Here is a 24,748-nt window from a genome sequence, read left to right as displayed (position 1 = left end):
GCACCTGGTGGCTCATACCTGAAGTTCCAGCACTTTGGGAGGCTGATGTGGGAGGATGGCTTGAGCCTAGGAGTTTAAGACCAGCCTGGGCAACACAGTGAGACTCCATCTCTACAAAAAATCTTTTTTAAAAATTAGCCACGTATGTTAGTGAGTGCCTGTGGTCTCAGCTACTCAGGGGGCTGAGGTGGGAGGATCGCCTGAGCTTGGGAGGTCCAGGCTACAGCGAGCCATGTTCACGTCTCTGAACTCCAGCCTAGGTGACAGAACAAGACCCTGTCTCAAAAAATGAAACAAATAAATAATTTTTAAAAATCTCAGCAGGGTTATCTTTTTTATTTTTAAGGAAATTGTCAAATATTTTTAAATTTCTATGGAAATGCAAATGACTGAGAATAGGCAAGGCAATCCTGAAGATGTAACTGCTATTCTATTATCAACGCTAACTATCAAGTTTTGGGAATTAAAATAACAGTATCGACACGTGGATACACAAATAGAACAGAACAGCAAAAAGATCCAGAAACAGACCTACAAAGCCACCAGAATAACTGAAAGAAAAAAGACAGAAAATCCACGTGTTGGTGAGGATGTAGAGCAATTGGAACTGTCAAACACACTTGGTGGGACTATCACCCTCTTTCAAAAATGATTCGGGGCCGGGCACAGTGGCTCGTGCCTGTAATCCCAGCACTTTGGGAGGCCAAGGTGGGTGGATCACTCAAGGCCAGGAGGAGTTCAAGACCAGTGTGGGCAACATGGCGAAACACCGTCTCTACCAAAAATACAAAAATTAGCCAGGTGTGGTAAGTCCTAGCTACTTGGGAGGCTGAGGCACAAGAATCGCTGGAACCCAGGAGGTGGAGGTTGCAGTGATCTGAGAACTCACCACTGCACTCCAGCCTGCGTGACAGAGTGAGACTCTGTCTCAGAAGATTTGGAACTATTTATTAAACATAACATACGTATACCTTACGCCCAGCAACTCTGCTGTAAGGTTTATACACAACAGAAATGCGTACATGTGCTCACTGAAAGACATATACTAGATTGTTCACAGCAGCTCTCTTCATGACAAAAACTAAATACCACCCAAATGCCCAACAACAGAGCAGTAAATACATAAATGAACAGCCCTCGACTACACGCAGCAACACAGACGAACCTCACAAACAATGCTGAATTGCAGACACAAGAATCCATACCACGTGCTTCTATATAAAGTTCAAATGCAGGCAGAACCAGTCTACCAGGTGAGAAATAGGGATTATGTGCCCTTGGGGCACTAGGGGAGTCTGTGGGGGTTTGCTCAGGTGCTGTTTCTTGACCTGGACACAGGTGAGCTCTGTTTGTGGAAAATCATCAAGCTGCAAACTTACGATATGTGCTATTGCTTATAGCAGGTTACATGGATTTTGGTTGTACTTTTGAGACGGAGCAGGCTAAAGTGCAGTGGTGTGTGATCTTGGCTCACTGCAACCTCTGCCCCCCCGGGTTCAAGCAGTTCTCAAGCCTCAGTCTCCCGAGCAGCTGGGATTACAGGCACGTGCCACCACCACCAGCTAATTTTTGTATTTTTATTAGAAACATGGTTTTGCCACGTTGGCCAGGCTGGTCTCGCCCACCTCAGCCTCCCAAAGTGCTGGGATTACAAAAATGAGCCACCGTGCCCCAGCCCTGTAGCTGGTTACATTTTAATAAAAAGTTTGTAAAAATTCGGCAGACATCGGAGGTACTGATAAGTTTATTAAAGTGACAAAAGCTATAATGGGTGACAGAGTCACAGAATATTAAGTGTGTGAGGACCCACTGCCTTTCTGCCCCCGAACGAAGGACATGTCCTGGTCACTGCAGCCATCCCTCTGGCCGACCGGGAGAAAGAACAGAAAGACCCGAGTGAGAAAGTGCTGGACACAAACCAGAAGGCTCTTACACTGGAAAGGCTGGAAACCACTGGTGTGGAAAGAAATGTGGAAGAGGTCCAGGAAGGCAGGGAAGAAAAAACACCAGAGCTCCGGATAGAACACCGGGAAGGTAGGTAGAGAGGAAGGGGGCGGGGAGAGCTAGGCGCTCTGGGGAGAGTTCCCTCTCTGACTCCTTTGATGACGTTTTGGTGTAAATCTGAACGGTCTCTGAGTAAGAACGGCTGGGCCTCTGGGGTTCATTTAGGTTGGGCTGCCAGAGAATAGTGCTCCTATATTGCGAAGTCAAAACAATTTTTAAAAGTGTGTGTATACCGTGCATTATTTTATTTCTGCAAAAATTAAAATGTGCATTATATGTTAAAGCATAGCAATAGCTCTGACAGAATGCAGACTACGATGATAAAATATTTGCATCCTAGGGCACGGGATTAGATGGGGTGGTGAGATGCGAGCACAGGGAGACTTTCTTTTAACTGTGGAGCTATGTGTGTTCGAGGGTTGGAGAGTGAGATCCTTTTAAGAGCATAGTTGGCATTTTTTTTTTTTTTTTTGAGCCGGAGTTTCGCTCTCGTTGCCCAGGCTGGAGTGCAATGGCGCGATCTCGGCTCACTGCAACATCCGCCTCTCAGATTCAACCGATTCTCCTGCCTCAGCCTCCCGAGTAGCTGGGACTACAGGCATGTACCACCACGCCCGGCTAATTTTGTATTTTCAGTAGAGACAAGGTTTCTCTATGTTGGCCAGGCTGGTCGCCAACTCCCAACCTCAGGTGATCCGCCTGCCTCAGCCTCCCAAAGTGCTGGGATTACAGGCGTGAGCCACCGCGCCTGGCCTATAGTTGGCTTTTATAACAGTAATTTTAAAAAATAAAATAAAAGGATGACGGCCTGCTCAAAAGACTGGGGACACAGGGGATCTTCAGGGAGAAGAAAAAGGTGTGTTCAGTTAGGAAATAAACCATCCCTAATAGTCTTAAACGATGCCTGGAGCCCACTGAGTGAGCCTGGGGGGATTCTGACCCTTCCACAGGCGGCTGCAGGGTCTGAGTCTCCACCTTTGGTGTTGTGGGTGGGGGAGGGCAGATACCAGTACATCTGGGCCTGCATCCCTCAGTCGCTTCTCCATCGCCTCCACCTTCTTTCACCATAATGGCCTGTCTTAGCCTGTTCATGCTGCTATAACAAAATACTATGACTTGCACAGCTTACAGATTTAGTCTGTGTGGGCTGCTCTAGGAAAAACTACCAGTGGCTTGTGAAAAGACTGGGTGGCCTACAAACAAGGACAACATATTGCTCACAGTCCTGGAGGCTGTGAGGTGCCTGCAGACTCAGTGTCTGGTGAGGCCGTTTCCTGGTTCACGGATGACGCCTTCTCCCTACAACCTCACATGGTCGTAGCGGGGAAAGAGCTCTCTCGGGTCCCTTTTCGAAGGGCACTAATCCCGCCGGGCGCGGTGGCTCACGCCTATAATCCCAGCACTTTGGGAGGCCGAGGCGGGCGGATCACAAGGTCAGGAGATCGAGACCATCCTGGCTAACATGGTGAAACCCCATCTCTACTAAAAATACAAAAAATTAGCCGGGCGCGGTGGCGGGCGCCTGTAGTCCAGCTACTCAGGAGGCTGAGGCAGGAGAATGGCGTGAACCCGGGAGGCGGAGCTTTCAGTGAGCCGAGATCGCGCCACTGCACTCCAGCCTGGGCCACAGAGCGAGACTCCATCTCAAAAAAAAAAAAAAAAAAAAAAAAGGCACTAATCCCATCACAAAGGCTTCACTCTCATGACTCCTTAATCACCTCCTTACACCTTGGGGGTTAGGATTTCAACATATGAATTTGGGACACAAGATTGAGTCCACAGCATAATCTCCGAGGCATTTCCCTCCTTATACTCTTCCTCTGGCAAGTACTCTTCCCACCTGAGTCTATCACCCCCCACAGTCCCCTCCCATGCAACCCTTCCTTCCCCTTCCCACCCCACCACGCCCGAAGTAAAGGGACTAGAGCCCAGGGAACAGGCTGGCCCCTTACAGAGCCCCCACCCCAGCCCCTGCTGGAGCTCCTGGATCCCAAGGTGGGGGGAGGCAGGTGGGAGAATGCGTACTTCAGGGAGCACATGGGCGGGCGCGGGGCAGGGGAGCTGCGAGGCACCACTTCGTCCTCCCGCAAATGAAGCCCAAGACTTACCCCGGGGGTGGGGAGCAGTCCCTCTCAGGAGGGGTCCTCTGTCCTCTCTACCTGCCCCAGAAAACAGCAAGACCAGTGGCCACTCCCGCTGTTTGTACTCCGAGGCCAGGGGGTACAGCTAGGAAGCATGTCCCTCCTGGGCACAGCTGACATTTGAGCCAGCACTTCGGCGAGCACAGCTGGCCTCTATCCCCCACTGTGAGACGGGCAGTGCCACGAATGGGAGGTGATGCTCAGGGGCGGTCACCATCCAGTCCTGTAAGCGGCAGAGCTCAGAGGCACTGTGGGCTCAACCTCCAGGTCACCTGCTGCCCCTGTGCCGCTGGGGTAGTACGTTCATGAAGGCCAGATGTGGTGGCTCAGAGTTGTAATCCCAGCACTTTGGGAGGCCAAAGCGGGTGGATTGGTGGAGCCCAGAAGTTTGAGACCATGGAGACCAGACTGAGTTAACACAGCAAAACCCCATCTCAACAACAGCAACAACAAAAATTTCATAAAATTTAGCCAGGTATGGTGGCATATGCCTGTAGTCCCAGCTATTTGGGAGAGGCTGAGGTAGGAGGATCATTGAACCTGGGAATTCAAGGCTGCAGTAAGCTGTGATCATACCACTGCACTCCAGCCTGGGCAACCAAGGAAGATCCTGACTCTAAAGAAACAACAGTAATAAATAAAAATAAATGAAGTAGTACATTCCCCACAGCATGAGGGCCATACAGGGGGTGGCAGGTGTTCTAGTTCCTTAAGGGGGAGGCAGGTGCCCCCCATGGGTGGTCGAGGCATCCTTTGTTCCCTGGGCTATGCCCTCCTCTTGAGCCCCCATGCCCCTCACAGCCTCAGGCTCCAGCACTTTGAGTCTCTCCTTGTGCTGGCCCAAGAGTGGGCTCAGGCTCCACACGGGGCTCCTTCTCAAGACATGACTGGACAACAGGCCACTTCAAGCCCATTAGTGTCATGAAACTCATGACCTCACAGGGAAGGCAGCTCTCCTAGCATTCAGTCCTGTTTCTGAAGGCAGAACTGGGAAGAATGAAAAGAACAGTGGGTGCCAGGGGCAGGTAGGAACAAGAGCCTTTGGGAAACCACAAGGGGACACAGAAGAAAAGGACTTTAACACTCGGCCTGCCAATAACCTACAGGGCAGCAAAAGGAACCTCAAGTTCAAGGGCTCCCCCAAAAGCCAGGAGTTGCTTTCTCTCCACGGTTGAGCAGAAGGTCTGCTGAAGGATTCTGGCTCCAAGTGAACCGAGGGTCTAAGCTGGAACGATGTGCGTTTCCAAAGGGCAGCCACAGAAGGAACGTGCACCCTGGCCCAAGCTGCAGGCACAGCTCCCTCCTATCACCCCCACACCCCACTGCCTGAGGTCCACAGGTCGATTCCCTCAGGGATACATGAACAGACATAGTTGATGCCTACTGCGTGCCGAGCATTTCCGCATACACTTGTCTCAGCTTACCCTCAAAACAAACCAGTAGGGTATATCATATTATCCCATTTTATGCACAAGGAGTTGGAGAGTTTTAAGAATTAGGTAACCGGCTCGAGTTCCCAGACGGGGGGCCCACCTGCATCCAAACCCTGACACCCCTCCCCAATGAGGCACCCTGGCTTCCAAGGAGCTGGGAGGCTGCCCGGAAGGTGCTCACCCTGCCTCTCAGCCCTGCCCTGGAAGCCTCGGGCTGAGGGGTGGCCACAGGGTCTCCATCTGGCCAGTAAGACTCTCTCCCCTCCACCTCAAGCAAAGCCATGCACATAGGAAAAAAGCAGAGGGGGAGCAAATATGTCTAAGAGGCCTTCTGTTCCCAAGGTGGGGGGACTGCCCCTCCGTTCCTAGATCCTGTTCCTGCCTAGATTCCGGAACCACCCTGCACGCCATCCTTCCCAAGCCTCAATCCTCATGCATTTCTTCCACTGCTTGGCATTTTTGTCTAGATAGGCAAAGGAGTTGGTTTCTGTTGCTAGCAACCACAGGATGCTAACTTGTTCACCAGCCATCTCAGCTCTTCTCCCAGGACCCTCCCTGGATCCCCTCCCTCCTCTCTGCTCCCAGGATGAGGGTGCAGACCCTGCAAAGCTGGCCACCTGCCCCCCAGAGCTGCCTCGTCCTGACACTGGGGGCCGTTCCAGGGCCTGGCTGTGGTGACGCGCCACTAACACTTACTGGACTGAGGGTTCACGAGGGCAGAGTGGGACTGGGATGAGAGAGCCAAATGCAGGGATGAAGGCAAAACAGAAAACTGTCCGGGTTTCTGCCACAGTCAATCCTGTTTGTACCGTGTAGGAAGGGCAAGTATTTCTGTCCACGACACCGCTTCCATCAGCCCCACAAGCACAGACGGCAGGCTGAGGCGACCCTGTGCCAAGGGTGAGGGCTCGGCGGGCTCACAGCAGGGACTGTGGGCACCATCTCTGCAAGGCCAGGAGCACCCGAGCTGTGGGGCAGCACAAGGGGCCTGTGTGAGGCCCCTGGAGGAACACAGGGGAGCCTGGAGACTCAAGGGCAGAGAAGCCGGAGGGAAGCCGCTCGCATGCAGACCTTCTGCTCAACCATGGAGAGAAAGCAACTCCTGGCTTTTGGGGGAGCCCTTAAACTTGAGGTTCCTTTTGCTGCCCTGTAGGTTATCGGCAGGCTGAGTGTTAAAGCTTGGGAGGCATCCCTCTGGGAGTGTCTGGGTCCACAGAGCTCCCAAACTCTGCTCAATTCAGGCAATTTGGGAAGTCAAACAGGAAATGTCAGCTGCAAAAGGTAGAGAAGGCTTTTCAGGAAAGGTATTTCTGAACTATTTCCCTGCAGGGAATACATTTCCACGACACTGAGTGGCAAGTACCCCAAGGGTATCTGATTCCCGCCAGCACCGAGCTAAATGCAAATGACTTTCAATCACCAGCCCCTGGGTGGGGCAAACTCGGAACTCAGCAGAGCCGAGCCCTGGCCTGAGTTAAGTCTATGACCAGCAGTGAGAAAAAAGGTGAGTGGCAAGAACACGGGAGAGAACACGGGTAAGAATATTGGCTCTCCTGGGCCAGATTTTGGACTTTCCAGTCTCCATAATCATGTGAGCCAATTCCTTCAAATAAATTTCTTTGCGCGCGCGCGCGCACACACACACACACACACACACACACACACACACACACCCCCTACTGCTTCTGTTTCTCTGGGAAACCCTGGCAAATACTGTAAGGAAGAAAGAGGCCTGCTGGGCTCCCGGCTAAGGAAGGCAGTCAGCACAGCAGCATCACCCCCGGCACCGTGTGGATACAGGTAGTCAGAATCACAGTGACAAATGGCCACTCTGGCCGGGCCCTGCACTGCTGCCTCCACCTTTGTGGGGCCACTTAATCCAAGAGCTGATTGTGTATCTCCTCTCATATGTCCCATAGTCGTGCCAAAATTAACAGATCTCAACAAACTCTTAATCGTCCCCATCCTGGTCCTGCTCTCATCATGGCAAGGGGCACAAGTGAGTTGCCCAACTCAAAAATCTTCCAAAAACTGGGAGTCACCCGATCTTCCCGCTCCCTCGCTCCCTCACTCAGTCCACCTCCGCGTCCTGCCAACGTCCTGTGGGAGTCCCTATCCACATTGTTTGCCCATTCTTTGCGGGGTTTTTTTGTTTGTTTGAGACGGAGTCTCGTTCTGTCGCCAGGCTGGAGAGCAGCGGCGCAATCTCGGCTCCCCGCAACCTCCGTTTCCCATCTTTGCCCATTCTTCACTAGAGTCTTTGGCTTGTCCTTATTCTTGTGTAAGAGCACTTTACAACTCATGCATATTAACTATGTATTTGTTGTATGTGTTTAAATTGTTTTATCAGTTTGTCATTTATTTTCAAACTTTGTTAAGGTGGTATTTGCTTTCTATACAGAATTTTTTAAAATGTTCATCAAGCCTTTCTAATAGCAAAAACAACAAAAACTGAAATAAAAATAAATGTCCACCAGCAGGAGAGTTGAATAGTAGTATGTTTACACACTGCAACGGCACACTGCAGTGCTCCATTGCAGAAATGACAGTCACAGTAAATGACTGGACCTGCAAGCATCCATACAAATACTTCTTTTTTTTTCTTTTGAGATGGAGTCTTGCTCTGTTGCCCAGGCTGGAGTGCAATGGCGCAATCTCAGTTCACTGCAACCTCCACCTCCCGGGTTCAAGCAATTCTCCTGCCTCAGCCCCGAGTAGCTGGGATTACAGGCGCACACACCACGCCCGGCTAATTTTTGTATTTTTAGTAGAGATAGGGTTTCACCATGTTGGTCAGGCTGGTCTCGAACTCCTGACCTCAGGTGATCCACCCACCTCGGCCTCCCAAAGTGCTGGGATTACAGGCACGAACCACCACACCCGGCCCCATACAAATACTTCTCGAAAAAAAAAAAACTGAAGGGATAAAACAGACGAAAAGACACACAAACAACAGGTAAGTATTAGGGACAATAAAATACATTGCCATGGTACACATATTTAATAAAATATAATATACAGAAAACATGCAGAAAAAGTATAGCTACCAACTCAAGACATTTGTTGCCTGGCAGAGACTAGGGGAATGGGAGAGGAACTGGTACCTTGGCTCTGTCTAAAACATTTCATTTCTTGGCCGGGCACAGAGGCTCACACCTTAATCCCAGCACTTTGGGAGGCTGAGGCAGGCAGGTCACCTGAGGTCAGGAGTTTGAGACCAGCCTGACAAACATGGTGAAACCCTGTCTCTACTAAATACAAAAAATCAGCCAGGCATGGTGACGTGCTCCTGTAATCCCCAGTTACGTGAAAAGCTGAAGCAGGAGAATCGCTTGAATCTGGAAGGCAGAGGTTGCAGTGAGCCAAGATTGCACCACTGCGCTCCAGCCTGGGCAACAAGAGCAAAACCCTGTCTCAAAAAACAAAACAACCACAAAAAAAAACCATTTCTTTAATAACAAAATAACAAACATGAGAAAATTATGTTATTCACTAAATCTAGATGAAATGGACATCAGTATTATATTCTTCTCTGTACTTTTTTATATATTTGAAACATTATGTAACGAAAATTAAAATTATTTTTTAAGTAAAGAAAGGATCCGGTTGGGTAAAAGAACGATCAGATACCTCCATGAGACTCTATTCTTGCTTTTAGTAAATTATCATAATGTGCAAATATATCATTTCTGGAATCTTAAGTGTTCTACTCCCAGGAAATTAAGAAACCTAGCAAGTTGTTTTATCTGTGTGAGCTGATCTGAGTTCATGTAACTTCACTTAGTTTTTGCCCAAATATGTAAACTAAAGATTCTTCTGTCTATACAGAAAATTTAACCTTTTAAGCTTAAAATATTCAAGAAAATGTTTTCTTCTATGGCAAGGTTTTTCAATCTGGGCACTACTAACATTTGGGGCCGGATAACTCTTTGTGGTGACGGCTGTCCTGGGCTTTGTAGGACACCCAACAGCACCCCTGCCTCTACCCAGTCCATATGCCAGTAGCACCCACAACGTATGACCAACTACAAATGTCTCCAAATATTCCATGTGACCTCCCGGGGGCAAAACAGTCCCCGTTGAGAAGCACGGCTTTATGGTTTCTGACTTCAGTGGCAGGCTTATAAAATCTACGTCTACCACATAATTTTTTTTTTTTTTTTTTTTTTTTTGAGACAGAGTCTTGCTCTGTCGCCCAGGCTGGAGTGCAGTGGCCGGATCTCAGCTCACTGCAAGCTCCGCCTCCCGGGTTTACGCCATTCTCCTGCCTCAGCCTCCTGAGTAGCTGGGACTACAGGCGCCGCCACCTCGCCCGGCTAGTTTTTTTGTACTTTTTAGTAGAGACAGGGTTTCACCGTGTTAGCCAGGATGGTCTCGATCTCCTGACCTCGTGATCCGCCCGCCTCGGCCTCCCAAAATGCTGGGATTACAGGCTTGAGCCACCGGGCCCGGCCTACCGCACAATTTTAAAAAGTGATGTATTGTATTTTTGTCGAGCCAGCCATGGTTTTATGTTTTACCTTTAGATCTTCAATCCATGTGGAATATACTCCAGCATAAGAACTGAGGCAAGAAGCCAGATATTATGACTGCGCTGAACCTATCCCCCGGGAAAGGCCACTATAGCACATGGGTGAGCTCCTGGCACAGGGGGCGTGTGATAACGACACCCCACAGAGTAAAAGGTTGCACCTGTCACCAACAGTTGGCACGGAGTTGGCCAAGCTGGCGTCAAGACAGCTCCGGTCTGGCCGGGCGCGGTGGCTCAAGCCTGTAATCCCAGCACTTTGGGAGGCCGAGACGGGTGGATCACGAAGTCAGGAGATCGAGACCATCCTGGCTAACCCGGTGAAACCCCGTCTCTACTAAAAAATACAAAAAACTAGTCGGGCGTGGTGGCGGGCGCCTGTAGTCCCAGCTCCTCGGGAGGCTGAGGCAGGAGAATGGCGTGAACCCGGGAGGCGGAGCTTGCAGCCTGGGCGACAGAGCGAGACTCCGTCTCAAAAAAAAAAAAAAAAAAAAAGGCAGCTCCGGTCTTGTCTCCCCAGAGTTTAGGGATTCTCTGCTACAGCTAAACCTGAGGGTGCTCTGTAAGTACCGGGTGAGTGGCAAATGCTCTAGAAATCTGTTTTTTAACAGATAGTCTACCTTTCACAGAATCTTCATCACCTCCCCAAACCAACAGCAAACCGCTCGGTTCCGGAACCATCTGGAAAATTCCGAGGGTCTTCCATTTTTGGAGAGACACACCAGAGCAGGTGGTGAACTCTGTGTGTCACTGCTCTTGGTCTGAACTTTTTTGTGTGCTTTCTAGTAATTTTAAAATATATATAATATAAAATATATTAATATATATTTAGATATATACATAAATTATTTTCCTTTTACATTCCTGTTCAATTTCTATAGAATTTAATGAGTATAATGAGCTCCATCTAGTGGTCACAAGAACATCTCCAAATTCCAACGGTCAGCACATAAACTTCAACATCTTTACTTACAGGACATGCTACATTTTATAACTGATAGATTCAGGTGGCTAGACTGTGCTTTAAGAGAAGACTTCTAATTATTTTTTTCCTTTCATCAGTGGGTCTTACAAATTGGTTCTTAAGGTCCACTGCCCAAAACCATGTTTATCATCTTCTCTTCCAAACGGATCCCTCTTTGAGGATTTCCTGTTTCTGCGCACCTTCCCCTCCCCAAAGGCACGGAGCTTCAGGCTTCTCTTGTCTTCTCCCATGCCCATCCACCCTGTTTGTGAGTTCTGTCCACCACATGACCCGGTGCCTCTCACAGCTGTTCCCGGCTATCAACTCTCATGGCCCTCATTCAAATTCTCATGGCCATTCAACAGAGTGTTATCAACCCTCCTCCCCGTGCTGGCACCGTGCTAGGCTCAGGGGATGCTGCAGTGAACCAGGCAAGCTGTCTCCTGCCCTGAGCACCCCCTCCGGGGACTCTCTGTTGGAACGGAGTATGATCCAGTCTGTCCTTCACGCTGTTTCCAGAGCCCCCTTCTTAAAGGTAAATTCCACTCAGACACCATCAACTGCGACTCACGGAATAAAGCCTGAATCTCTCTCCAGACCCTGGACTCACCCCCCCCTCCCACTGCCACCTTCCAAACAAACAGAGTTCCCGCCAGTGCTTGGAGATCCGCTCTGCCTCCGCTCAGGATGTCAGTTTCTCAGAATGCGCCCCCCATCCCAGGCGGCTAACCTAACAACCAGTCTTCAACACCTTGCCCAACTATTGTCTTCCCCAGGAAGGAGCCTCCTCCAACCCAGATCCTCCTGACCTGGAGTGACCTCTCCCTCGTAATTTCTGTAGGACTGGTTTTTCCGTAGGACTCATCCTATTCTCCGCATCTATTCTGGGTCTTGTGTCTGTCCTTCCTTCCTCTAACAACTGGGTCTGCAATTACCTCTAGGAATCTTAGTCAATAGCTCCCCCAGGACCAGCACAAAATAGGGCAGGAGAGACAAATGAATAAATGAATGAATGAATGAATGAATGAATGCACAAATACCTATGCATAGTGAAGCCAGGGAATTGCAACCAGCCTCCAGAGTATTCTGGTGCCCCCCGCCCAAAAATCAGAAACACAAATGACCTCCTTTTACTTGGTAGAGTCTGACATACCAAGATAGCTGCCTTATAAGCCACTCAATTTTGCCATAAACTCAAGTCAACTGAGATTTAACTCTTATAAATATATATGTATCATTTTTTAAAATTCTATAAGAAATAATCCCAAAGAGGGTAACAATTTCTTGCTTTGAAGTCCTGAGAGAGGCTGGGCAAGGTGGCTCACCCCTGTAATCCCAGCACTTTGGGAGGGGATCTTTTGAAAACAAGAGTTCAAGACCAGCCTGGGCAAAAAAAGTGAGCCCCCAACTCGTCAAAAAAAAATTTTTTTTTAATTTTTTTTTCAGAAGGAGTCTCATTCTGTCACCAGGCTGGGGTGCAGTGGTGTGATCTCGGCTCACTGCAACCTCTACCTCCCGGGTTCAAGTGATCCTCCTGCCTCAGTCTCCTGAGTAGTGGGCGCCCGCCACCACACCTGGCTAATTTTTGTATTTTTAGTAGAGATGGGATTTCGCCATGTTGGCCAGGACGGTCTCGATCTCCTGACCTTGTGATCCCCCACCCTTGGCCTCCCACAGTGCTGGGATTACAGGCATGAGCAATTGCACCGGCCAGGAAAAATTGTTTTAATTAGTCATGGTGGCACACGCCTGTGTTCCCAGCTATTATCCCAGCCGAGGTAGGAGGATCACTTGAGCCAGGAGGTCAAGGCTGCAATGAACCATGACTGCACCACTGCACTTCTGCCTGGCCGACAGAGTAAGATCCCATCTTAAAAAAAAAAAAAAAAAAGAGTCCTAAGAGAGCATGTACCCTTCGCTATGCTCTTTTCCAGTCAGCAAAGGCAGTAAGGCAGTACACAGGCTGAATACCAGCAACTTTTACTACTTCCGTTCCGCTCTGTGACGTTTTCCATAAACTATCAATGAAATGTATCAGATTCTGTGTAACTTCCACATTGTGCTTTATATGGTCCTAAGTGGAGTTTCACTCCTGTACGCAAACTGCCAAATGCTTTTATGGAGCAGAGGATTTCTGACTCGTATTACACTCTGGATTATTATTAATTTCTGGAAAATCACCCCATGCTGCAAGCACAGTGCCCATCCTTGGAAACCATGTCTCCGGAATATTCTGCAAGGATCCAAAAAGACACAAAAAGAAAACGACAAGGATGACAACATTCTAGAATGTTCCTGACAATGTCCGGGCAGTTTGAGCCTGGTTAGTAACAAGTGGAAACAGCGTGAGGGGCAGAAGCCCAGCCGTGCTTGAGGCCTTCTGGGCACGTGGGTGGCTGATGAGGGTTCACGGCCTCACACTTTCCTTTTCTGTTTCACTCCTGCGTCACCAGCATCTTCACACCCACGTCCCAGGAGAACGTGCCAGTAAAGTCTGCCAAGTCCTTGCTCTTCCTCTCCTGAAGATTCCCAGTGGCCTCCCACTCTGTGTCTCTTCTCCTTTCCTCTCCGGCAGCTCCCAACTGATGACGACGGACCTAACAACAGACTCGCTCTGAGGACGCAGGGCCAGGCCTCGTTCTAAGCTGTCTGCATGTGTGAACCCATTTGATCCTGAAAACAATCCCCTGACACAGCTACTCTCAGAATCCCCACTTCACTTGACAGGTGGAAAACCGAGGCGCATGGAGGATAAGTCCACGTGTGAGGTCATGGAGCCGGTGAGCGACAGAGAATTGGGCCACACAGCCTAGATGGGAAGTCAACATGCTTTCCCTTAGGCCACGCTGCCTCTTGGTGTGTTTTCTCTTTTTCTTTTTTTTGAGATGGAGTCTTGCTCTGTCGCCCAGGCTGGGGTGCAATGGCTCAATCTTGGCTCACTGCAACCTCTGCCTCCTGGGTTCAAGCAATCCTCCTGCCTCAGCCTCCCGAGTAACTGGGATTACAGGCATGTGCCACTATGCCCAGTTAATTTTTGCGTTTTTAGTAGAGATGAGGTTTCGCCATGTTGGCCAGGCTGGTCTTGAACTCCTGACCTAAGGTGATCCACTGGCTTTGGCCTCCCTAAGTGCTGGGATTACAGGTGTGAGCCACTGCGCCTGGCCCTCTTGGTGTGCTTTAAGTGGAGTCAACCCTTTGGTTACACCTTTGTGGACCACTTGGCGGTGACTGGCCAGCCATCACTGGAAGGCCAGTGGTCACCTACTGTTTGTGCCCAGCTATATTTATTATCTCTTCCGGGAAAATATCCTAATTTTTCAGGAAGGAACCACCCTCCCCAACACCACACGCTTCTGGTATTGTCAACCCCTGGGTCCAAGAATGGTCACATGACCCACCAACGACCTGGTCCAATAACGTGGCCCACGCTCCAGGTCAGCGCAATTTTTCAAGGAGAGGCACCTGCCCCAAGCCAAGCAAATTAGGGTTCATTCTGGGGCATTAAAAAAAAATCATGGTAAAATACACATAACATAAACCTGAGCATTTTAAAGCACGAAGTTCCGAGATTAACACGTTCACTGTGATGCACAACAACCATCCCCTCTCTCCACTTCCTGGACTTTTCATCTTTCCCAACAGAAACTCTACGCCCCTTAACCAATAACTCCCTGCATTAGTTGTCTGGGTGTGGCCATAAAAAGGTACACAGACTGTGTGGCTTCAACAGCAGAAATGTGTTAAGGTGCTGGCAGGCTGATTTCCTTCTGAGCTCAGGGCTCAGAAAAGGGGTCTTCTCCACGTGTCTTCGCATGGCCTGCCCTCTGCACGGGTCTACATGTCCAAATCTCCTTTTATTACAGGGACAACGGTCATGAGGGCCCACCCTAAGGCCTCATGTGACCTAATCTCCAAGGTAACACTGTTCTCTCCAAATACAGTCCCATTCTGAGGCCCTGAGGGTTAGGACTTCCAGATGTGAACATGGGAGGACACAGTTCAACCCGTAACACTCCCCATGCCCCAGTTCTGAGACTTTTGGGAAAGAACAGTGCTGTATCTGCTGGGGTTGCTGAGCACATGTTATACACACCTAGAGCTACACTGGCGGCCACCTTCCCAAGCACAGGTCACTCCAGAAGAGACTGTCTGAAGACAAGCTGAGAAGAGCTGACAGAGGAGAGCGAGCCCTGAGCCCAGATGGGCCTGAAGCCAGCTGTATCTTGGACCTTTCCATTTCTAGTTTTGTGCACTAAAAATTTCCTTTTTTGCTTTATTAGTGCAGGATGATCAAATACTAATTAATGTTCTGATGCTTGTAACCCAAAGAGTGAGCGAATGCAAGGGCCAGAGTGACCCATGGCTTCAGGACACGCAGGGTGGGACCACAAGGCAGTTATTTACAGGGCAGAGTCAAGATTCAAGCCCAGGTTCCCAGGATCCAAGATGCTGGCCCTCACCTGTTCTCTGGGATGCCCCCGAGTCACTACTGTTCACAGCACGGGTGGAGGCCGGGCCACAGGGCAGCCCCCAGGGGTAGGCTTCAGGACCCACCTGGCCACAGCCCTCCCTGCAGCAGCCTGTGTTTGCTGCCCTAAGCCCAGCTTCTCCCCATAGACCGAGGGCTCCAGTCCTTCAGTCAACACCCTCAGGCCTGCAGCGTGCCTGGCAGAACAAAGCACAAGGAAGTCAGACAACAGGCTACACAGCAGGCCTTCTTCCCTCCACTGCAGGACGCATGCAGCCCTGTCTGAACAACACAGCGTCGGAAATGACCCAAATGGCCTTGGCGGGGCTGGCCAAGTGCATTACAGGGCATCCCAACGGCACGGCCAGATTCTTTCCTGGACCAAAACAAGGCAGCAGCTGTCTCTGATACACAGACGGGCACAGACCACCTCAGAGAGACACGGCAAGCCCATGAAAAAGATAGCCCATGAAAAACAATGCGGGACACCTGTTGGAGGAGGAGGAGGAGGAGGAGGAGTTACTACTTTAAAATTAGCTGAAATGGGCCAGGCGTGGTGGCTCACACCTATAATCCCAGCACTTTGGGAGGTTGAGGTGGGTGGATCGTCCGAGGTCAGGAGTTTGAGACCAGCCTGACCAACATGGTGAAACCCCATCTCTACTAAAAATACAAAAATTAGCTGGGCGTGATGGCGGGCGTCTGTAGTCCCAGCTAGTTGGGAGGCTGAGGCAGAAGAATTGCTTGAACCTGGGAGGTGGAGGTTGCAGTGAGCCGAGATCGCACAACTGCACTCCAGCCTGGGTGACAAGAGCGAAACTCTGTCAAATAATATAAAAGAAAATTTAAAAGCTGAGTGTGGTGGCTCATGCCTGTAGTCCAGCACTTTGGGAGGCTGAGGCAGGTGGATCAACTGAGGTCAGGAGTTCAAGACCAGCCTGGCCCACATGACGAAACCCCGTCTCTACTAAAAAATTAGCTGGGCATGGTGATGGGAGCCTGTAATCTCAGCTACTTGGGAGGCTGAGGCAGGAGAATCGCTTGAACATGGGAGGCAGAGGCTGCAGTGATCTGAGATTGCGTCATTGCCCGCCAGCCTGGGCAACAAGAGTGAAACTCCATCTCAAAAATAAATAAAACAAAATAAAAAGTAAAATAAAATAAGACACAGGGCTGCCGCGGCAACAAATTACCACAAGCTCTCCCAGTTCTGGGGGCAAGAAGTCCAAGGTGCCTGCGGGTGGGCTCCTCAGGGAGAGTCCCTCCCACACCCCTCTGTAGCTCTGGAGGCTGCCGGCATTGTGGTGTTTCTCGGTTGGCACATGCAGCATGCCAGTCCCCACTCACCAATCCCCACTCTGCAGTCATCTAGCCCCCTGGTTTGTGCTTCTCTGTCTCCAATCTCTCCTTGCCTTTTCTAAGGACAATTGGCATTGTATGTAGACACACCCTAAATGCTGAATGACCTATTCTGAGATCCCTGATTACCCCTGCAAAGACCCTATTTTCCAAGGTCATATTCACAGCTACTGGGGGTTAGGACTTGGACATATTTTTTGAGGGCAACAGGATTCACCCCACTACACTATTTTATTGAGGAGAGTAAGGCTCACCAGAGCCAGCTCAGGCCCCCCTGCCAGTCCTCCTGCCAGCGATATCCACTGGCTGGGGCAAGAGAGAAGCCCCTGCCACCACGCTCAGCCTCACAATGGGGGGCACATCCAGAAAAGCCACCCCTCCTCTGGCCTTGCTTATCTGCCTGCTGCAGGCCAGGATCCAACAAAAGATTCCGCTGACTCCCGGGCTGCTGCATGGGGAGCTGCGGCCAGCTCTAATCAGACGGGGAGCCCCGCTGCAGAACACGGTCTGTGTCTCCACACCCCAAACGCCCGCAGGACACGCTGGAGCCTTGCAGCGTTGGAGCCGGGGAGAAGAGGAATGAGTGAGGACTTCTGGTGTTGGAGGCAAGGGCCTCTGTTCTTTATAAGACAAGGGGCTCATGTGCTAGCCTGCTGGGGAATAGCATTCATGAAGGCTCCAGTCTAAAGGGCTCTCGAGGTGATGGGAGAGAAAGTGCAGGCATGGACATGGGTGTGCTGAGGGGTCTGGCTAGGGTTGTCGTGCTGCACCCCAGGTCCACACTGACCACACCTGCCAGGACGGCCTCCATCAGAGCCTGGAGTTCCTGGGACAGCATAAGCACGGTGCTGATGGCCAGCAGGGGCTTCCCAGGGAGCAGGGAAGTCCACCATGCCTTCCTCTCAGTGGGACTGGAGGCTCTGACCATCCCTTCAGTCCCCCATGGTCTTCCCCAGATCTTCTTGGGAGCCTCTTTCTAGAGGAGTTCAGGTCCCCTGTTCCCTGCTCCCTACTTCTGATGGAAGGCAGGACACAGGTCCATCTGTAGTCACTGGCTTTAACTTATACCTTCTCCATAACCTCAGAAAGCCCCCCAGAGCCTGCTTCAAGGTGTTATCATTTACTGATAAAGACCCTCCGTGCTAGTAAGGGGCAGACCCAAGATGTGGCCCCAGTTCGGACTGATCCGGGAGCTCCATGCCAGTCGGCATCCCCCTTCTCCCACTCTCCATCCATCATCTGTCCTGGGGACTTTCAAGCCTTCTGTCGGTAACCCACAGCAAGAAACCGGTCTCACGCCACCCACGTCCAATCCACAAATACTAATAGCCAAAACCAAAATCTCACTTGGGCGTTTTTCATTCCAGACTTCTATGCGAGTTCAGAGTTTCATGCTAGTGGTTGCTGGCGGCACCCAACTAAACTGATGTGGTATCTCACAAATGGGGTGTGACTCCCAGTTCAAAAAACACACACATAGGTATGCATCCAAATAACACTCAGAAAGAGGGGGACCAAAAAGAAGGATTGTTGGCATTTTACACATTTTGCAGATCATCTAAAAATCCATTTGTGGATGTGAATTTTTCCTCCCATTTAATTGCAATTTCTGACTCTTTTTTCTTTTTTTCTTTTTTTTTTTTTTTTTTTTATGGAGTCTCACTCTGTCACCCAGGCTGGAGTGCAATGGCGCAATCTTAGCTCACTGCAACCTTCGCCTCCCGGGTTGAAGCAATTCTCCTACCTCAGCCTCCTGAGTAGCTGGGACTACAGGCACGTGCCACCACGCCTGGCTAATTTTTTATATTTTTAGTAGAGACGGGGTTTCACCACGTTGGCCAGACTGCTCTCGAACTCCTGACCTCAGGTGATCCGCCCGCCTCGGCCTCCCAAAGTGCTGGGATTGCAGGCGTGAGCCACTGCACCCAGCCACAATTTATGACTTCTTGATCTGTGAATAGAGTCATTCCCTTGTCAAGTCCTCTTTCTCTTATTAAAACCTCAGAAGTCCTATAAGGCTAGCTCAAGCTCAACCACAAAAATCATCTCCACCCAGCCCTCACAGACAGAAGTTTCACACCATGAGACTCACCTTTGCAGAAATCTCGGGGCATCTCCCAACCCTGGGATGTTAGTGAGTTCGGTTTCTGGACCACTTGGCTAATGGAAGGAATGACAGTGAGGACAAGGGACACTGCGCAGTTCCTGTGTTCTCTGGACCAATAACAAAAGTCACCTTTCCCTGCATGTCGAGAAGTCTGAGATACATCACGATTTTCCACTCATTCACTGGTATTAGACACCATTCTAAAGGAGGCTCATTCTAACTCTGAAAACACCAGCGTTAGAGACCACACAAAGCTCCCCTGAGGACAGCCAGGAGACCTGTTATGAGCCTAGATTTAAGCCATGTGGATTAGGAGTCAACAATTCCTGGTTTCATTCATAGCCATGCGGATCTACACCAGCAAAACCAGAGAAAGTCCATGATAATCTGAATAATTCAGACCTCGTTTCCTGTTTCCTTCCTCTGCCTCCATCGCAAGAAATGAAAACAAGAAGCCTATGTCCACTAGATTATTTATCTACCTTCTGCACATCTGACATAGAGCTCTGGTCGCAATGTTGGTGCAGTGGGGGCGACTGGTGTTCCAGGCTGTCACCTCCCATCAGTTCACACCCCTTTCTCCATCTTTGAAATGCACCAGCTGCTACTCCCTTACCATCTAAGTCTTTAGGCAGCTAAGTCATCTCTGACGATGTCTTAGCTCCTCCACCAATACCACCCAGCAAACTGAGTCAGTTTACTTTGCTGGAAACTGACCAGAGAGCCTACCAGGGTCAACGTGGGAAGAAAAGGCCCCAGAACAGTGCACGAAGACGACGGCCTGACACCCCAGTCCACCTTCTAGACCATGCTGTTCCCAGCAATCCCAAGCAAATGGCGGCGGCAGGCAGCAGGCAGAAGGGAGCTCAACCTTCACTTACCTGGGGGGCAGACACATTCGGATGGGGCTTCCCGAGCAGTCCGGAGCTTCACTAGTCCGTCCAACTTCTGAGTCGGGGAAAAAAAAAAAAGAAAAAAAAAACATAGAAAGAATGAGTTTCAGAACAGAGAGGGGTAAAAGTGGAAACATCAGCAAAAACAAATGTATCTAAACCATCTACAGTGCTGGGGGTGTCTTTGAGACCATCTCTCAAAAGATCATTAAATTCTACAGGGAATTTTAGAATGAGAAAAAACAAACACAAACACTAAACAGTTACTGGTGAGTCCCTGAAAAGGTGGCAGGTTTCTGCTTTGTTACAGCATTTTCAAATAGAATGCCAAGAGTTACGAACAACAGAAATAGCTTCCTGCAAGTCAAGAAAAGCCACAGCGACCACCACTCCTGAAGGGAGCGAGGCTGGGGCTGAGGGAGGCCTGGGGAGGGCAGATCAAAGCTAGTCCTCCAGGCGGCTTTCTGCACTCACAAGGCCACCCCGTTCGCACCCGGGAAGTCCCCAAACCCCATGGCTGCAGCCCCTCCCAGCCCACGGGCCCGGCCCCTGATGGCCCGGGCTAAATCACCCTGATGAAAACATTTTCCTTTGTTGTTTTCTGTTTTCCATTTTCCTTCCTTACCAGTGGGGATCCTTGGCCTAGAAAATTTGGTTCAGTAAAATTTAACAAGAATCCCTACACATGCCCAGCCCTGTGCCAGATTTGGGTGAAAGGAAAAGAATCACCACAGAAAGAGGGTCAAAAGGCACAGCTCCCCTACAATGCAGGGATTGCTCTGGCAGGCTCCTGGCCCAGTGAAACCCTATGGGCACCTCTGAGGCCAGAACAAATGGTCCCTGCCTCACAGACGAGGAACGCAAGCTTGGAAAAAAAGAAATTTGTCCTGCATCCCAAATCTAGGTTTAGAGGAATGAAGCAATTGGCCCAAATCCCAAAACTAGCCAGAACTTGAGTCCCAATGAAGATACACAGTCTTAACCTTTCTCTAAGAGGGAAAAAAAATCCCCCTAAAAGCAAAACAAAGCAGAGCACAAATCCGTGCAGACCTAAGTGAAGAGTACAGTGCTACCATAAGAGCAGAGGGCTTCATGTTCAAACGTTGAACAGTAATTTTTAAGCACTGCTTTAGAGGAGGAGAGAAGGGCACCCCTTGGTCTTGAACTCTTGACCACCAAGCCTGGAATTTGCATAGAGGACAAGACCCCAGCCAGGCCCTGCCTGCCTCTGACTGGAACATCCCAGGACCAGGAGACTTCACCAGGGCACCTCCAGCCACCGGAAAGGCAGTTCCATTTCACCTCCCATTTCATCCTCATTTTACAGACGGGCAGCAAGAGGCACAGAGAGCCAAGCAGCTCCTATAACAGAGGAAGTTACCATGGTGTAAGTGTGTCGGGGTTGGGTCCTGCCGGTGGGTTCGTGGCCTCGCTGACTTCAAGAATGGAGCCGCAGCGTGGTGGCGGGTGCCTATAATCCCAGCTACTCCGGAGACTGAGGCTGGAGAACTGCTTTAACCCGAGAGGCGGAGGTTGCAGTGAGCCGAGGTCGCGCCCACTGCACTCAAGCCTGGGTGCCAGAGCGAGACTTCACCTCAAAAAAAAAAAAGAATGGAGCCGCGCGCCAGACGCGGTGGCTCACGCCTGTAATCCCAACACTTGGGGAGGCGGAGGCGAGCGGATTACCAATGTCAGGAGATCGAGACCATCCTGGCTAAGACGGTGAAACCCCGTCTCTACTAAAAATACAAAAAATTATAGCCGGGCGCGGTGGCGGCGCCTGTAGTCCCGGCTACTCGGGAGGCTGAGGCAGGAGAAGGGCGGGAACCCGGGAGGCGGAGCTTGCAGTGAGCCGAGATAGCGCCACTGCACTCCAGCCTGGGCGACAGAGCGAGACTCCCTCAAATAAAAAAGGATGGAGTTGCGGACTTTCGCAGTGAGTGTTACAGCTCTTAAAGAGGGCATTGACACAAAGAGTGAGCAGCAGGGAGAGTTACTGTGAAGAGCCAAAGAACAAAGATCCCACAACCTTAAGGACCCGTTCACACTGCCGCAGAGTGTGTTGGCCAGGGGAGCAGCTTTTATTCCGTTATTTGTCCCCGCCCATGTCCTGCTGATTGGTCCATTTTACAGAGTGCTGATTGGTCCATTTTGCAGAGTGCTGATTGGTCCATTTTACAAACCTCTAGCTAGCTACAGAGCACTGATTGGTGCGTTTTTACAAAGCACTGATTGGTGCATTTTACAAACCTCTTCTAGGAAAAGTTCTCCAAGTTCCCACTTGACCCAGAAAGTCCAGCTGACTTCACCTCTCAAAAGCAATATCAGGGCAGCCGGAGGGTTACTCCAGGGGGTACCTTTAGGCACACTCACTCTTCCATCATCACTGCACTCCCCAGCCCTGACTCTGCAAGCCCTTGGCTTGCCCTGTAAATCGGAATCTGGCTAGGCCTCTGGATGCCAGGCTCCCAGGTGCTCTCAGGGACTGGACCTGCCACTCACTACTGTTCTGGATGGAGCTGCCCAGCTGTCCCACAGGGACCTTGTGAGCAGCCTGGGCCAGCCCCCAGCCTCCAGAGGCCCCCTGCAGCCTGTGGGTGAGAGCTGCTCCACCCTAGCGCGGCAGACACTACCCCTACTCATCCCCACTCCCAGCAGGGCTGCCTGGGGTGGAGTCCATGAGGGGCTGAGGCTTTTGCACAGAATGGAGCACAGTGGCCACACCTGTCCCAGTTGAATGGCGGGCCCATGCAAAAGCTGCAGCCTTGAGCCGGACCTCAGAACTCACTCGGTTTTGTTTTGTTTTTTTGAGACGAGGTCTCACTCTGTCATCCAGGCTGGAGTGCAGTGGCACAATCTCCACTTACTGCAGCCTCAACCGCTCAGGCTCAAGCAATCCTCCCACTTCAGCCTCCTGAGTAGCTGGATATACAGGCATGTACCACTACACTCAGCTAATTTTTAAATTTTTTGTAGAGACAGGGTTTCACTATGTTGCCCAGGCTGGTCCCAAATTCCTGGGCTCAAGCAATCCTCCTGCCTCTCAGAGTGCTGGGATTACAGGCATTGAGTCACCGCGCCCAGCCAGAACTCACTTTTTTCCCCATTGCATTTGCAGATATTAAAGCAGATTTCAAAATATACTTGGAGAAGAAACCCAACGTTTTAGTTTAAGCCAGTCAATCTGTGTGAGAAGCTCTCATCTGTTTTTATCAGTGCTAGACAGGACAGAAAGGACTTCCACACTAATTTCATTTTTTAAACAAAAGCATTTCATGCCAAAAACAATTCACTTCTAACAACTGCTGTCACACTTGGGCTACTGCTATCACATCTGAACCTCTCTCCTGAAGGGGGAGAAGGATTTTATCAACTACTGATAGGAAACACAATTACTTTTAAGCTACTCTTACCTTAAAATAAAAAGCTAGGTACTGTTAATGCTAGTGGCGGGATCATAGGTTACTGGGATTGCACTTGTCATTTATCCTAACTCCCTTTGTGCTTTTGTTTCTCTAGATTAGATGGTGAATCTGTAAAGTTTTCTCTCCTGGATCCCTCCCCTCTCCCACCTCCAGGTCCCTCACTTTCTGTGTCCTGACTACTAAGAATACAAAGCGAAATGTTTGAATTAGAAACCCAATCTCACAATCTTTACTTCATGCTCTTTTTTTTTTTTTAATCCTAAGAAAATATTCCTTTGTGTCCAGGTTTGTAAAAATGACTTACAAGCCTCAACATTTTATATTCAATTATCTGGCAGCACCCCCATCATCTGCAAACAATATGGTCCTGGTTTTACATATGCAAACAAGTCCTGACTCTAAAAGTAAATAAAGGATGAGTTTCTGAGAAAAGACAAGAGACTTTGGGTGAGTTCCCTTCTAGAAGAACTGGGAAGGAGAACTTGAAGTCTGGGGGAGGGGTGGCAAGAGCTCAGGGAATCAGGGAAATCTGGTTTTTAAAACAGCATTCGTGACATAGTCAAGAGGATACGTTTATGAATGATCTGTTGGGGCACTAGTCTTGAACACTTCACCAGATGTTCGATCACATCCTCAAGTGGTTTTTTGTTCTGAGGAAATATAGACTGACAAGCAAAAGAAAGATGCAATGATTTATTCCTGTAAAGTGCTGTAAATAATTAAGACATTTCTATCCTTTGACTAAAAATTCCTACTCTGGGGAATATATCCTAAGGAAATAAATCAGCAGAAGCAAAACATGATATTTATGAAGAAGTTGCACTGTAAAACAGTGGGCATGGTTTAGTGAAAGATGTGGAATCCCCTTGATGCAGCTGTGACATCAGGAAATAGCATTATGAAAACTGTATAGCAACAAGGAAAAATGCTTATGCTACAATAAATAACATGTCTACATTGACGTAGAAACACAGGCATGGGGGAACAGCAACTAACAGAACAACCCAGGTGGGTGTTGGAATGATGGTGATTTACTTCTTTCTGGGTTGTTGTAATATCATCTTCTCAGTGAAAAACAAAAAAGCCTGAAAGTAGAAGAGACAATGTAAACCCTTGAAATCTTCCTGCTGAGGGCAATTTCAGAGCGATGGACTCCGTCTCCCCAGGGAGCCCCAGCTCCAGGATCCATCCTGTGAATACACGCACGCCACAAACACCAGAGGAAGCGCTTGTCAAGAACCAAATGCTGACCACAGGCACAGCTTCTCTGCTCTCGGTCTACCCGCTTATGAAGAGCCAGTTCAAGCCTTCTCACCACCACGAGCAACCCGCGGGGACTCCCTTTCTGAACCCCTTTAAACGTTCTCTTTTGATACCCCACCACGATGATGATGATGACAAATACAACCGAAGTATTATTATCAAG

At 49.7% G+C, this 24,748-nt stretch overlaps 1 protein-coding gene across 1 annotated transcript in view; it reads right to left on the bottom strand.

Moving 5' to 3' along the window:
* The window catches only part of COL23A1 (collagen type XXIII alpha 1 chain), a 362,528-nt gene that overhangs the window by 312,791 nt on the left and 24,989 nt on the right, over positions 1 to 24,748 (bottom strand). Inside the window, exon 2 of the mRNA XM_050794269.1 lies at positions 19,886 to 19,952. Within this exon, the coding sequence (XP_050650226.1) occupies positions 19,886 to 19,952 (67 nt within the window). The remainder of the gene's footprint in view (positions 1 to 19,885; positions 19,953 to 24,748) is intronic.

Source organism: Macaca thibetana, chromosome 6, assembly GCF_024542745.1.
Source record: "Macaca thibetana thibetana isolate TM-01 chromosome 6, ASM2454274v1, whole genome shotgun sequence".
In the NCBI taxonomy this organism is placed as follows: Eukaryota; Metazoa; Chordata; class Mammalia; order Primates; family Cercopithecidae; genus Macaca; species Macaca thibetana.
Note: the sequence above shows the minus strand (reverse complement) of the source record. Positions and strands in the feature narration are given on the sequence as shown.